This window comes from Pan troglodytes, chromosome 4 (genome assembly GCF_028858775.2).
Source record: "Pan troglodytes isolate AG18354 chromosome 4, NHGRI_mPanTro3-v2.0_pri, whole genome shotgun sequence".
Classification (NCBI taxonomy): Eukaryota; Metazoa; Chordata; class Mammalia; order Primates; family Hominidae; genus Pan; species Pan troglodytes.
In genome coordinates, this window is record NC_072402.2 from 58,789,333 (window position 1) to 58,805,402 (window position 16,070).

General features: G+C 39.2%; 1 protein-coding gene across 2 annotated transcripts in view; it reads right to left on the reverse strand.

Moving 5' to 3' along the window:
* The window catches only part of IL31RA (interleukin 31 receptor A), a 71,146-nt gene extending 66,168 nt beyond the window's left edge, over positions 1-4,978 (reverse strand). The window contains exon 1 of one of the 2 annotated variants that reach the window (XM_016953300.3): positions 4,698-4,978. In XM_016953300.3, the coding sequence (XP_016808789.1) occupies positions 4,698-4,760 (63 nt within the window). In that variant the 5' untranslated portion in view covers positions 4,761-4,978. Of the gene's footprint in view, positions 1-2,771; positions 3,018-4,697 lie in introns of those variants that run through there. The other variant, XM_016953301.4, reaches the window with a different exon arrangement.
* Between the last annotated feature and the right edge of the window lie 11,092 nt (positions 4,979-16,070).

The following is a 16,070-nucleotide window of genomic DNA, read 5'->3' on the forward strand; positions in this document are numbered from 1 at the left end:
GTACAGCATTTAGCAGAGCTCTATAAAATCTTGCAACAACACTACAAATGTGCCATATTGAACTAAAAGACTCTTAGAATATACAGTGATGCCACTTAAGTAACTAGTGGTGTCCTATGCTTAAAGATGTTGGCCAGGCGTGGTGGCTCATGCCTGTAATCCCAGCACTTTGGGAGGCCAAGGCAGGCAGATCACTTGAGGTCAGAAGTTTGAGACCAGCCTGGCCAGTATGGCAAAACCCCATCTGAACGAAAAATACAAAAATTAGCTGGGCAAGGTAGCCCACACTTGTAATCCCAGCTACTCAGGAGGCTAAGGCAGGAGAATTGCTTGAACTCAAGAGGCAGAGGTTACAGTGAGCAGAGGTTGTGCCACTGCACCCCAGCCTGGGTTACAGACCAAGGCTCCATCTTAAAACAAACAAACAAACAACAACAAAACCAACAACAAAAGAGATGTAAACCTAGTAGCAGCTACTCTTTGGAGTAGAACGACTGCAAACAAATCTAAGCACTTATTACTGGCTACCAGCAGTGGCTGGGAACACAGCGAGAAGAAAGCAAAGACGGAAGCTACTGCCTCTGCTGGGAAATGCTACACATTTCAGCATGTTAAATTATCCCTGCCTCCCCACATTCGGTCTCACAGGACCAAAGCAAAGGAAATAGAGTGTGGCTGTTTTACTCCCACGCAATCCCCCATCAAATGGATACTTCACAGGGTGCTCTTTGGCCATTCAGCTCCCACTCAAGGCTGTGTCCTGGATGCTGAGCTTCATTTCATTTCACTTGTACAAGAATGTACCACTACGTGATTTTCCCAGGGCTTGCCTTCCTTTGGTTCATTCATTCATACATTCACTCAGCTACTATTTGTTGATTCTCATTCTGTGCCAAACACTATCTCCTGCAGTATAGAACTGGGTTTTTAAAGAATGGCAAACCAGGAGTTCAAGACTAGTCTGGGCAACATAGCAAGACTCTGTCTCTAAAAAATATATATATATATTTTAAATTATCTGAGTGTCATGGTGCACACCTGTAGTCCTAGCTACACGGGAGGTTGAGGTGGGACAATCGCTTGGGCCCAGGAGTTTGAAGCTGCAATGAGCTATGATCACACCACTGCACTCCAGCCTGGGCAGCAGAGGGAGACTGTCTCAAATAAAAAAATAAAAAATGGCAAAGAAGAGGGAGTAACTTCTAGGGCCAGCACTATGGCCATAAGTTCAAGCACCTGTAGACTCATAACACTGAGAGGGAGGTAGCCAAGCGATGCACTGCTCAGCCTCTCTCAGTGCCTCAGAATTCCTCAAAACACACAGGACTTGGTTTATAGTTTTACTTTCACTGATCAAGTAGAAGGGTGCCCTGTTCTCAGTCTCTTTTAAATGTTTATTTGGAGCTTGCAGTAATGATAATAGTCGCAATAATAATGGCCTTAGATTTACAAGCACTTTCATGTATACTATCTCCTTAGATTCTTGTCACCCTTCAGGTAAATGAGACAGATATTTTTATATTTTCTATTTATATATTTTCTATTTATAGTTGCATATTTTATATTTTATTTCTTTTTTTTTTTTTTCTGGAGATGGAGTCTCACTCTGTCACCCAGACTGGAGTGCAGTGGTGCAGTCTCGGTTCACTGCAACCTCTGCCTCGCGGGTTCAAGTGATTCTCCTGCCTCAGCCTCCCAAGTAGCTGGGACTACAGGTGCCTGCCAACAGGCCCAGGTAATTTTTGTATTTTTAGTAGAGACAGAGTTTCGCCATGTTGGCCAGGCTGGTCTCAAACTTCTGACCTCAGGTGATCCACCTGCCTCAGCCTCCCAAAGTGGTGGGATTACAGGTGTGAGCCACTTTGCCCGGCCAGCATATTTTAAATTTTATTTCTATATTATGTTTTAGGTTAAATCAAATGAAATTGCTATTTTTATTAAGTCAAAAACAGTTAAATATTGGCAATTTCAGCCTAATAAAATAATGACATCCTTACTTTTTGGATGAGGATATTGATTATATATACATTGCCCAAGATGAGATTGCGAGCTGTCAGATGACTACCTCCAGTTTCAAAGTCTATAATATCCATTTGGGTTGTGGGCTGCCTTCATTTAAAGAACATTCTGAGACAGCCACTAGTGAGACTGGCAAAAGCACTATCATGTTGGAACAGTGACAGCCTGCAAAGTGCTAACTACACTATACAAATTACATCCTGTACTTCTAAAAATCCGTGTAGGGTTTGTATTACTCATCTCTAGTTTACAGATGTGGAATCTGAGGCCAAGAGATATCATGTAAATGGTCCAAAAATAATAGTTTTATGTAAGCAGCATAAATGAGATTCAAACTCACGACTGTCTTATTCCAAACCTGGACTCTTTCCACTAAAATCATGTGGTAGCTATTAGTGATTTACTCTCTCTCAGCTCTCCTGCCATGAAATACCAGTACACACAAGGATTTTCCTCTGAATCCTCTAGGTCTAATTTTCTTTAGCCTAGAGTTTCCTGAAAGATAAATCCATTATTTCAGATATTTTCCCCAATCCTTCACCTCTAACACTCACGATTCTCCATTCTGATCTCAGCATTTTAAAATATTGCCTGCCAAAAGATTAGATTCCCTTAACTATCAACAACCAGTTCAAGGAGAAATTCATGTGGTGGGTCTGACCCATAATTTCACTGAAGAAAACAGAAAAAGACTTTTACAGAGTAGAAAAAGATGATCAAACTATCACTCTTCTAAATGAGTTAGCACTCACCTTCATGTATCAGGGGATGTTCCACAGATGTTCTGCTGGCTCAAAGGATTTGCATCAAAGGCAACTCCACCTCCCACAGCACAAGTCAGGACAGGAAGAACAATCTGGACTTTAATTTATCCACACTAAGATGTGGGAGTGTTTCCACTCTGATTGTCTGGGAGCTTTTCTTGTGCTTTTAAGCCCAGCCCAAGTCAAAGTGGCACTTACCCACTTATGCTGGGAAATGGATTGCATTATTGTTAACTAAAAACAAAAGCAAAAACAAAAACACTCAACTCTACAAAAAAAAAAAGGATCATCTGAAAGACCAGAAACAACTAAAAGAAGTGACTAACTTTTCAATTTTCTCTTCAGGAAGTCCTTACAAATGTGGTAATAGCTGAAACAGTGAGAGTATCTTTAGCTTGAAATGAGAAATACGCAATCATGTTAACTGTCTTTAGACAATGAAGGAGATGAAGGAAAGAAAATAATGGTAGCTGACTCCAAAAAGAGGCTTACAAATTCTTATTTACATCTAAAGGAAAACACACTGAACTGAGAAACCAGAGCTTCAGTTTAGCCACTAGTAATAATCATCATTAATAATTTGTGGAGCTCTTACTGTGTGTCAGGCATAGTACTACGAACTTCACATTAATTATCTCTTTTAATCTTCACAACAATCCTATAACATCAGGAGTATTTTTATTCCCACTTTATAGGCAAGGAAACTGAGGTCAAAACAGTAAGCAACATGTCCTACATGGGTGGTGGAGCCAAGACTTGAACCAAGGCAGCCTGACTCTCAGTTTCCTAGCAATCAAAGGTTCAAATTAGATTATTTCTAGGATCCCTTCTAGTACCACAATTTTGCAGCCTTTTGTAATGGACTGACAAAACCACGAGAAATAAATAGACCGGGGAAGAGATTATGATGCAAAAGGAAAGAAAACTAAGTTTTAAAACAAGCTATGCTTTCCAGCCCCACATTTTAATTTTTAACCCATTCCCCATCTTCCTTAGGCAATGTTCCACTAAGTAGGAGGAATAAGGGGGAGAAAGAGAGCTAGTCTTTTACCTAGCAGATTATAATTATGAGATATTTAAAATTCCAGCCAGGCGTGGTGGCTCACGCCTGTAATCCCAGCACTTTGGGAGGCTGAGGCAGGCGGATCACCTGATGTCAGGAGTTCGAGACCAGCCTGACCAACATGGCAAAACCCCGTCTCTACTAAAAATACAAAAAAATTAGTCAGGCATGGTGGCAGGCACCTGTAATCCCAGCTACTCGGGAGGCTGAGGCAGGAGAATCGCTTGAACCCGGGAGGCAGAGGTTGCAGTGAGCCAAGATCATGCCATTGTACTCAAACCTGGCGACAAGAGTGAAACTCTGTTTCAAAAAATAAATAAAATAAAATTCCATTATAACATACTATAGAGAAAAGCTAAATGCTAGCACAAAAATAGCAAGCATTTCTTGAATTTATTCAACCAATACTTAGTAAACACCTATTACATGCATAACAGCTCACTAAAGGTGTTGTGTATTAAATAGAATTCTGGTTAAGACAAGACCAATTGAGTATATACATTTATCTCCACTCTCTCAGGAAACTCCACAAAAATTATGGCAAAGGTATAGAACCACAAGACAAAACAAATGGGAAGAGGCAACAGCAAATAAGAGATGTCAACAAACCTTTGGAAAAAGAGAAATGAATCAAGCCATAACTGAACTGGTAAAGATGAGAAAGCAGAAACCTAGAAATGCCTAATAAGGTTGCCAACAAGAAGCAAACATAATTATGCCACAGAATCTCATACGGCTCAGGATTTGAGACACTAGGTAGGTAAAATCAACCCTCATTACTCACAGCTTCCTTATTTGTGAATTCACCTACTTGCTAGGAATTATTTGTAACCCCCCAAATCAATACTCACAATGTTTTGCGGACATTCACAGACACATGCCGTGGTGAAAAACTTGAGTTGCCTGATGCACATTCCCAGCTGAGGTGGAACAAGCTGACACTCTGCCTTCCTGTCTCAATTTTCATACTGCACACACATGTCTTTTCATGGTCTATTTAGTGACATGCTGGTTATTACTATTTTTTTTTTTTTGCAATTTTTTGCCTTTTACGAGTGATTTTGCTGTTTCGAATGCCCCCCAAGCAGAGTGCTGGAGTGCTGTCTGGTGTTCCTAAGCAGAAGGAGGCTGTGCCTCATGGAGAAAATATGTGTGTTAAATAAGCTCTATTCAGGCATGAGTCATAGTACTGTTATTAGCCATGAGTTCAATGTTGATGAATCAACAATGTATATTAAATAAGGTGTCTTTAAACAGAAACACACACAAAACAAGGTTATGTATTGATTAGCTGACAAAAATGTTGTGACCAGAGGCTCACAGGCACCTAACTCTATATTTCCCTCACAGAGAATAATTCAGTATTTTCTTTTTTTCTTTCTTTTTTTTTTTTCTGAGACAGAGTTTCGCTCTTGTTGCTTAGGCTGGAGTGCAATTGCGCCATCTCAGCTCACCGCAACCTCCACCTCCCGGGTTGAAGTGATTCTCCTGCCTCAGGCCAGCCTCCCATGTATCTGGGATTACAGGCATGCGCCACCAAGCCCAGCTGATTTTGTATTTTTAGTAGAGACGGGGTTTCTCCATGTTGTTCAGGCTGGTCTCAAACTCCTGACCTCAGGTGATCCACCTGCCTCGGCCTCCCAAAGTGCTGGGATTACAGGCATGAGCCACCACGCTCAGCAGTATTTTCTAATTCAGTGTTCGTGGTGACTTTATTGAACATAATTGCCAGGAATAATGAGAATTGACTATACCTCTGAAACAAAAATCATAAGATTGGTTGAAAATCTGAAAAAGAAACAGACTACCTAATCCTAACCCCACAAAGCCAAATTCATTAAATTTCTCCCATCCCAACAGCAGATGGGGGGGAAAAAACTTGAAAGAAAGGCAATGCAGAAAGCAGAATATTTTTTAAAAGAAATATTACTTAAACCTTCATAGAAAATAAGAAAAAATGTTGTACCCACAAAATATGAATACGATGCTAAGATAAAGGCATAATTAGAGAACAAGAACTCTTGGAGATTCAAAATATGAGAGCTGAAGTCTAAAGACTAGAAAATAAAGTTGAGGAAATCTTCCAGAAGATAGAAGAAAAGACAAAGAGATGAAGAATAGCCAACATCTGACTACCAGCAGTCCAGAAGCACAGAACAGAGGAATGGAGGGAAAGAAATAATGAGACAAGTGATACGATAAAATTCCCAAGAATTGAGGAACATTTGTTTCCAGATTGAAAGGGCCCACTGTAAACAGCATAATAAATGAAAATAAATCTACACTGAAGTACAAAACAGTGAAGTTTCAGAATATCAAGAATAAACAGAAAAAAAATGTTTCCAGATAGGAAAAAAATAAGTCACACACAAAGGATCAAGGATGAGAATGGCTTTAGACTTAATAACAAAACCAGAAGCTAGAAAGCAATGGATTAATTCCTTTATAACTCTACTGGAAAATTATTTCTCACCTAGGATACTCTACCCATCCAAATGATCCATCAGAAAGAAAGGTAAAACAAAGTTCTTGAAACTGCATTTTCCACCATGCCAAGTTTCAAGAACTTTACCTCCCATGTGACCATTTTCAAGATGTTATTGGAAAAAGTGACTACAAAAACAAGAGCATAAGCCAAAACAAAAAGGAAAAATGGGCTCCCAAAAACAGCAAATTTCAAATAGAAGAGAGAGAATTCCAAGAATGGTGGCCAAGGGAGATCCCAAGATGATAAGAGTGCAGCAGGCTTGGAGAGCAACTAGCCCAAGTGAGTGGCAGACGCCAGGCTCAAGGAGGGATATTTCCAATGAAAAAATACATGGAGGGGACCCAATGGATCTGACAGATGTTGAAACTTGAAAAGTTTTGCAGCTCTCTTAGAAAGTTTGGAGAAGGATGAGTAATCGGCTCAGTAAGTTAAGGAAACCAAAAAATGGCATAATTATTAATTCCAGGAAAAAGAAAATGTTATATAAGAAAATATATTTAAAGTCCAATATGTGGCTCAGCTATAAATAACTATAGAGTCACAACAATGAAAACATTAATGGATTTAACAAAAGTTATAACTATATTGAAAGAATGGGGTTAGGAAAGGATGCACATATGTGTGTGTTTGTGTATAGAATTGGTAAGAGACTTCAGTCTTTATCTTCCATAGTTAGTAAGAAGTCAATAATGTCTAAAATTGAAAAAAAATTTAAATTGCAGTATAAACATGTTCTTTATAGATATGGAAATAAACCCCAGAAAAAAAAAAAAGCTAAAAGAAATGAAAGTGATTTTTTCTGTGAAGAAAGTTTGGCAATGGGAAGGGATATAGCACTGTATTGCTGTTATTCGTGATAAGTCTTAGAGTGCCACTTGAATGTTTAAACTATGTATATGTATTACTTTGATAAAATGTAAAATTATATTTTAAAAGTGAATTAATAGGTGAATTAACAAGTGCTCTCCCCATGAAGGGAAATAGATGTCATTCTCAGTCTGACACCTCAACCATTTCCTCCTAGGAGGAGCAATGTGATTTGTTGGGTGGTTAGAGAGTCTAGATGAGAGGTCTTTTGTTTACTTGTTTCATTTTTTTCTTTCTTTATTCCTTGTTTGTTTTGAAAATAAGAAAGTCATAGAAAGAGAGTTCTAAGATAGATAAATTGATTGATGGATGGATAGTGTTTCCCATTTGAAGTGGTCTTTGAGTTGCAGCCCCTGAGGCAGCCCCCCCATCTCATGCCTTGCTAGTGGAAAACATAGTAAAAGCATTTTAGATGCCTTTAATCCCGGAATTCCACTTTTAGATATTTATCTAAAAGAAATAATCATGGAGTTTTCCAGAGATATAACATCAAGGATGGTCATCATGGCAATGCTTATAAAAACTAAAACAGATAAATTGTAATTTGTTTTAAAACCCAGAGCTTTTTGGAGAAAAGGTTGATTTCAGGACTTGGGCAACGAAAATACAAAATGTGCCTGGAGTATCTTGTAGTACCAGAAAGTAAGGAAATGTTGAAAAAGCAAAAGGATAGAGCATGTCAAAGGGACATAGGAACCAGTCTGAAAGAACTTCCAGCCAAAGCCAGAACAATTTAAGCAAAAAAGTGAATAATGTATGCTGGATTATAATTCAAAGTATAAAATAAATATACGTTACTTCATATTAATATTAATAAATGATTGCATAAATAAATGTGGAAGAAGAGACTAATTTTCCTTATAGAAAAATTCTAAGTGATCTGTAGTTACTGCTATCTTTAAGAAGTGAATGAAGTTTAATTCCCTCTCTTCTCCCACCTTCAGGGTATGCTAGACTTGATGACTCACTTCCAAAGAACAGAGTTGGGAAAGACAAAAAGCGTATTTTACAGTGGAGAAACCTGGCAAACACTACCTTAACCAATTAATGAAAGTTAGCATCACCAGTGATGTTATATAGATATAACCAATCCCTGATATAATGTGACAAGAAAGGTATTTCATCTTTGTGGTTTCTTTCCAAAAACCCACAAACCCAGTCTAGTAATGAGGAAAACATCAGAAAAACCCAGGTTTGAGGACATTTTACAGGATATCTAGTCAACATTCTTCGAAACCATCAAGGTCATGAAAACCAAGGAAAGACTGAGAAACTGTCACAGACCAGAGGAGATTGGAAAGATATGACGACTCAATGTAATATGGTAGCTTGCATTGGATCCTGGAACAGAAAAAGGACATTAATGGAAAAACTGGTGAAATCCAAATATAAGCCTAGAGTTTGGCTAATAGTAATGTACCATTCATGATCTGCTTTTTAGTTTTGACAAATGTACCATAATAATATAAAATGTTGCCAATGGGGAAAACAGTAAGGGGTATTCAGGAACTCTGCATTATCTTTGCAACTTTTTTTGGGGGGGGCACAGAGTCTTGCTGTGTCACCCAGGCTGGAGTGTAGTGGTGCGATCTTGGCTCACTGCAACTTCCGCCTCCTGGGTTCAAGTGATTCTCCTGTCTCAGCCTCCAGAATAGCTGGGATTACAGGAGTGCACCACCACGCCCACCTAATTTTTGTATTTTTAGTAGAGACAGGGTTTCACCATGGTGGCCAGGCTGGTCTTCAAGTAATCCACCAGCCTTGGCTTCCCAAAGTGCTGGAATTACAGGTGTGAGCCACTGCGCCCAGCCCTATCTTTGCAACTTTTCTTTTCTATTTATTTATTTATTTATTTATTTATTTATTTATTTATTTATTTTTCTGTTGCCCAGGCTGGAGTGCAGTGGCATGATCTCGGCTCACCACAACCTCCACCTCCCGGGTTCAAGTGATTCTCCTGCCTCAGCCTCTCAAGTAGCTGGGACTACAGGCGCACACCACCATGCCCAGCTAATTTTTGTATTTTTAGTAGAGACGGGATTTCACTATGTTGGCCAGGCTGGTCTCAAACTCCTGACCTCGTGATCCGCCTGCCTCAGCCTCCCAAAGTGCTGGGATTACAGGTGTGAGCCACCATGTCTGGCTAACAACTTTTCTATAAATCTAAATTTATTCCAAAATAAAAAGTTTATTTTTAAATTCCAGAAAGTATAATAGGGCACCTGCTTGAGCACACAGGTTTACCCAGAGTACTGGTATTAGTGTTCAAAATCAGAGAATATTTTGTAACATCATAAAATATAGATTTTTTTTTCCAAGATGGAGTCTTGCTCTGTCACCCAGGCTGGAGTGCAGTGGCACGATCTCGGCTCACTGAACTTTGCCCGGGTTCAAGCGATTCTCCTGTTTCAGCCTCCCAAGTAGCTGGGATTACAGGTGCATGACACCAAGCTTGGCTAATTTTTGTATTTTTAGTAGAGATGGAGTTTCACCATGTTGGCCAGGCTGGTCTCGAACTCCTGACCTCGTGATCCGCCCACCTCAGAATTTTAAAGCTAGAAGGAGACTTAGAAATGAGTCTGCACCCTTCACTTTTATAGATGAGAAAACTCAGTCTCTGATTTGCCCAAGGTAACATCATTAGCAGCAGAGCCAAGATTAGAATTTATCCAGGTCTTAACACTCCCAGTTAAAATGTACAGAAATATTATGGGGTCAATTCCTATTTTGGAAAGGCAGAGAACCAAACAATACAAATCAGAATATAAAAGTTAAGAAATCATTATGCCTTCAATATTTACAGCTGGGACTTCCAGGTTCTGGTTCCCCATGTAAGGAGCTTAAATGGCATCAATCTGTCCTAACAACAAGTAAAAAGCTAAACAAACTGAAAATCAACAATTCTTCTTAGATCCATCAGAGAAGTGAGGTCACAGGACAAACCACTGTCCCCAGAATTGGAGAGACAGACAGGTGGATATACAGAGAATCACAGCTCCCCAGAACACAAACTCATTTGCACAGGAACCAGTACCAGGGTAGGAAAACCTGAATTATCATTGTTAAATCACTCAAGGCTCAGTGTGGACAAGTATAAGAGTCAAAAACTCCAGGGAGCCCGAGTCATAAAGAGGCCCTCACACTTTGTGAGTTTTACCTACAGGAGCTCGTATAAGAACCATCAAGTTCTCATAGCAAAGATTAGAGAAAATAGCAGGTAGCAGAGGGACAGAGGGGAGTAACCATTTTGAAATATACTAGAGCATTTCGTTCTTCTTAACAAGGCCTGCTGTATTAGTCCGTTCTCACACTGCTATGAAGAAACACCCGAGACTGGGTAATTTATGATGGAAAGAGGTTTCCTTTATAAATTCCACATGGCTCGGGGAGGTCTCAGGAAACTTACAATCATGGCGGAAAGCAAAGGAGAAGTAGGCACCTTCTTCACAGGGCAACAGGATGGAATGGGTGCAAGTAGGAGAAATGCCAGACACTTAAAAAACCGTGAGATCCCATGTGACTCACTCATTATCATGAGAACATCATGGGGGAAATAGCCCCCATGTTCCAATTACCTCCATCTGGTCCCGCCCTTGACATGTGGGGATTACAAGGATTACAATTCAAGACGAGATTTTGGGTGGGGACACAGCCAAACCATATCACCTGCCCTCAAGAGAAACTATTTTACAAGAGCCTAACCTAATGGGAAAGAAAATACCCCACTACAGCCCTCTCTTGCCATCCTGTACCACCTAAGTGAAATCCACCTGAACCACAATTAACACAATTTGTGAAGTTCACAGTCCAGAGGCACAGGCTCACTAAAAGACTGAGACCTAATCATAGGGCTGTCAAACACTTCCTCTCCCTTCACATCTTGTCATCACCTCACTAAAGGTCTGTTTACCCCAGTTCCTTTTACCTAGTACATCATGTTCACCTTTCAACAAAATGTTATAAGGCATACTAAAAGGCAAAAAACACAGTTTAAAGAGACAAAGCAAGCATCACAACCAGACCCTGATATGGTATGGATGTTGGAATTATCAGACTATAAATATAAAATAACTATGATTAATATGCTAAGGGTGAGTGGAAAAAGTAGACAATTTGCAAGAATAGATGGATATCGTAAGCACAGAATGGAAATTCTAAGGAAGCATAAAAAGGAGATGCTACAGGTTAAAAACACTAACAAAAATGAAGAATGCCTTTATTGGGGTCATAGGTAGACTGGACATAGCTGAAGAAATAATTTCTGAGCTTGAGGATTTGACAATGGAAACTTGCAAAGTGGAAAAGCTAAGAGAAAAAAACTAAAAATAAATAAACAACAGTATCTAAGAATTTCAGGACAACTGCAAAAGGTGTAACATACTCATAATGGGAATACCAGAAAGGGAAGAAGGAAAAAAGAACAGAAACAATATTTAAAGCAGTAAAAACAGAGACTTTCCCAAATTAACATCAGAAAACAAACCAAGGATCCAATAAACTCAGAGAACACCAAGTGAGATAAATTCCAGAAAAACTACACCTAGGTATACCATTAAAACTGTAGAAAATGAAAAGTAAAATGACTGTTTTTCACTTACACATAAACTATATTAATCAGATACATTGTTATAATTATTATTACTTTGAACAAACTTATCTGTTAGGTCAACTCACAATAAGAAAAATAGAAGTGTTTCTTTTACCTTCACTTATTTCTTCTGTGATCTCTTCCTTTCCTTATGTAGATCTGAGTTTCTGACTCATATTATTTACTTCTCTTGGAAGAACTTTTAACATTTCTTGCAAGGCAGGTCTACCGGCAACAAATTATCTCAATTTTTGTCCGAGAGTTTTTATTCCTCCCTCACTTTGAAGGATAATTTTATAGGATAAACAATTCTAGGTTGGTGGGGTTTTTTTTCTCTTAACACTTTAAATATTTCATTCTACTTTCGTCTTCCTTATATGATTTCTGAGGAGACATTGGATGTAATTCTTTTGTGCCTTTATAGGAAAGGTGGTTTATTTTCCCCTCTGGCTCCCCAGCATCACACAATATACCATGTAACAAACTGGCACATGTACCCCATGATTCTAAAATAAAAGTTGAAATTACAAATAAATAAAGTAAAAAAAAAAAATTCATGAATTAGCAATGGCCATGCTAGCACCAAATATATACCAAACACCTCAATAAAGAAAGTTGCAGAAGGAAGATTGCATTTTACATACACAAACAAAAGGAAACAAAAGAAATCAACTTTAAATATAAAGACACATATAGATTAAATATAAATGGATAGAGAAAGAGATATCATGCTAACACTAATCAAAAGAAAGTTGAAGTAGCTGCCTTAATTTCAGAAACAGCAGACTTCAGAGCAAGAAAAGTTATCAGGGATAAAGAGGGACATTATATAATGGTAAAGGGGCCAATTCTCCAAGAAGACATAACAGTCCTTAATTTGTATGCATCTACCAACAGAGCATCAAAATACATAAGGCAAAAACTGACAGAACTACAATGGGAAATAGAAGAATCCACTATGATAGTTGAAGATATTGACACCCCTGTATTGGAAATGGACAAACCCAGTAGGCAGAAAATCAGCAACTACATAGTTGAACTCAAAATTCATAGCTGCAGAATATCATTATCTTCATTCTTTAAATAAGAGCAGGAACTCACTGGCAATATGTAAGATCTGCCACAGAGAACTTAACAGGGACTGGAGGACATATTTCCCACCACTGACTGCACTACTTCCTCCTAAAGTACTCCAGAAAAATATGACATTTCTTTTTCTGGAAATCATTAGAAAACGTTGTTCACTTCCTGCAGAATCAAGCAATGTTTCCTGAAATCCCAATTTTCTTTCCACCATGATTTCTGGGACCACAGGAAACACTGTGACAAGATTGCAAAAGAAAGAAATGCTCCCTCTCCTTTTTCAAACCTAATTTGGTACTGATAATGTAATTTGGAAATCCTAACTGCATCGACCATGGCTAAGATAAACATGTAAAGTGGATCCCCATGTGTGGGCACATGCATGCAAAAGGGAAGATTAACCTGAACAGAAGGGGTCGTGGGGACAACTTGAGAATGCAGGGCCTAAAGAATTTGGGCAGCAGAAGTATGCTGATGAGGGCTAACATAGGTTGTGGCAGCAGGAAAGACAGGGCAGAGCTGAGCATGTAACAGAGAACACAACAGAGTACAATCCCAGACGAAAATGGCTGGAATGGACAATTAACACAATTGAATCAAGTAACACTAAGGCTGGAAGGGGAGAGATTTAATCCATGAAGCCCCGACTTTCAACGCAATTCCACAAACATAACTCAAAGTTGGATCCTGTGCTTGACACTGCGGAAGCAAAACTGAGTAAGGAACGGGCCCCACCCAGGAAAAGTCCACAACTTAAGTGGGAAAATGGACACGTAAACAAAGTGCTATAAATGAAAATGGCAAGTGTTGTCAGAGGTGTGTATAAAATGCTATGGGAAATGGGAAAGGTAAGTCATTAATTCCGCCCTAAGGGATGTGAGTCCCTGAAAGTTATTTAGAGAAAGGGACATTTCAGCAGAACATGTTAATTGAAAGTAAATGTTCAAAATGATAAAGTGACAAGTATTCCTGGTAGAGGTGTGGAACAACTAGGCATTTACTGGCACCTGCAATGGGGCCTCAAAGCCATGCTGGTAGCCTTTGACTATACCTCTCATATACTCCCATACACCTCCCATAGTGGGTCCAATAGTGGCCCACAGAAGATATGTCTACCTGGTACCCTAATATGACCTTACTTGGAATTGAGTCTTTGCTGATATAATTAAGGTAAAGATCTCGAAATGTGATCATCCTGGATTAGGGTGGCCCTTAATCTAATAATCAGTGCCCTTGTAAGAAACAGAAGAGACAGACATAGAGAGACACAAGGAAAAACCACATGACTAAGTAGAGATTGGCATGATGTGTCTACAAATCAAGAAGCACCAAGGATTGCTGGAGCCACAACAAGCTAGGAGAAGGAGAGGCATGAAATAAGACCAGGGGCAGTGACTCATGCCTGTAATCCCAGCATTTTAGGAGGCTGATGTGGGAGGATTGCTTGAGGCCAGGAGTTCAACACCAGCTTGGGCAACATAGCAAGACCATCTCTTTAAAAAAAATTTTTTTTGTTTTTTTTAAAGAAAAACATGGAACAGATTCTCCCTCAGAGACTCCAGAAGGAACACTGCTGACATCTTGATTTTGGACTTTTGGTCTCCAGAACTGTGAGAGAATACATTTCTGTGGTTTTTTAGCCACCAAGTTTGTGGTAATTTGCTACAACATCACTAGGAAATGAAGAACACACCCTTTCATCGAGATAGGATCCCAGGTTACATGTGGTTCATAGACCTGGCTAACTCACCGGATCCTCTCACATGGGAATGTGAAACAAAGTCAGCTGAGTGGAGCTATCAGGTGATGGGTTCTGGCAGCCCTGTTTTAGACATGCGAGAAAAGAAAGATGGCTAAGGAGAGAGTGAATAAAAGCAAAGAGAGAAGCAAGGGTGAGAGTCCATGTGATGACTGACAGTTCAGTACAGGTGCTCATGTGGAACACAAGAGACCCTGTTGTATTAAGTCCCTGCCTGTGGATGCCCATGACATTGCCTATTATATCAATGCAATAAACTGCTGCTTATTAAAGTAGATTGAACATGTTTTTGTTCCTTGCAACCAAATGATCCCTGATGTAACCATGATGCTAAGAAGTAACTTAGTTTTAAGAAAACATGAGGAGGTGAAAATAAAATGGAAATTGCTAAACAAATGAATAAATTCAAAGTGTAAATTGATTGAGAAAGAAAAGGTAACAAGTGGAAAATTTTAGCAATAAAAGGTCTCTGAATAGAAAAGCAAACAAGTTTTATTTTATAATATAGCACATTGATTGTTTCAGGCCCCAGATTAGATATTCAAATCAGGAGAGAGAATGATAAAGAGAGAGTGTCAAATGGTCCAGAGACAGAAATAAGCACAGTTCTACTGACAACCATTTACATCCCCCCATGGAGTAGGTCTTGTGGTCCCTCTGCCTTGGATCAGATCTCAATATCTTAATCCCAGATTAATTACTTGATTCCTTCAGTCTCTAAAGATGTAGAGAAACATAGCATCTACTATGTGCCAAGGATGGTGGCAGGCCCTGAGATACAAAGATGAAGATCGCAGCCATTATCAGTCAGTGGGCTCATCAAGGAAAGATGTAGAAATGGGCCATCATTACAGCAATGAGAAAAATACAGGCATAAGAAAAACACAGGAATATTCAGGGCAAGCATTTAATTTTGCCTGCAAAGTTCAGAGACAGCTGCCCAAAGGAATACACATTTGAGCTGAATCCTAAAGAAATGTATAGACAGATGTACACCAGCAGAATAAGACAGCAAAGGGCAGTCTAAACACAGAGAACATACAAAGCTTAGAAGGTGGAGAGAATGAAATTTACTATTCCAAGAACAGCAGGTCCTTCAAAATGCCTACTACATCCCAACCCATGAAGGCAGGACATTTTTTTCTGTTCTATTTGCTATTAAATTTCCAAGTCAATCATCAGAATGTAAGTTCCACAAAGGCAGCGATTTTGTCTTTTTTAGTCCTTGTGAAATCCATGGAGCTTAATCCAATGTTCAATTCCCAAACCTTACGTTACTAACCTCATCTTAGCAGCACTTGACACAACTGATTCCTCTCCCCTTGATACTCCATCTTCTCTTGGCTTCCAGGCAGTAGTGTGCTGGTAAATGTTTAACAACAGGTTCTCCAGAAAAATTTTCAAAAGTTCCGATTTGTTGCCTTTGCTGATTTCTGTGA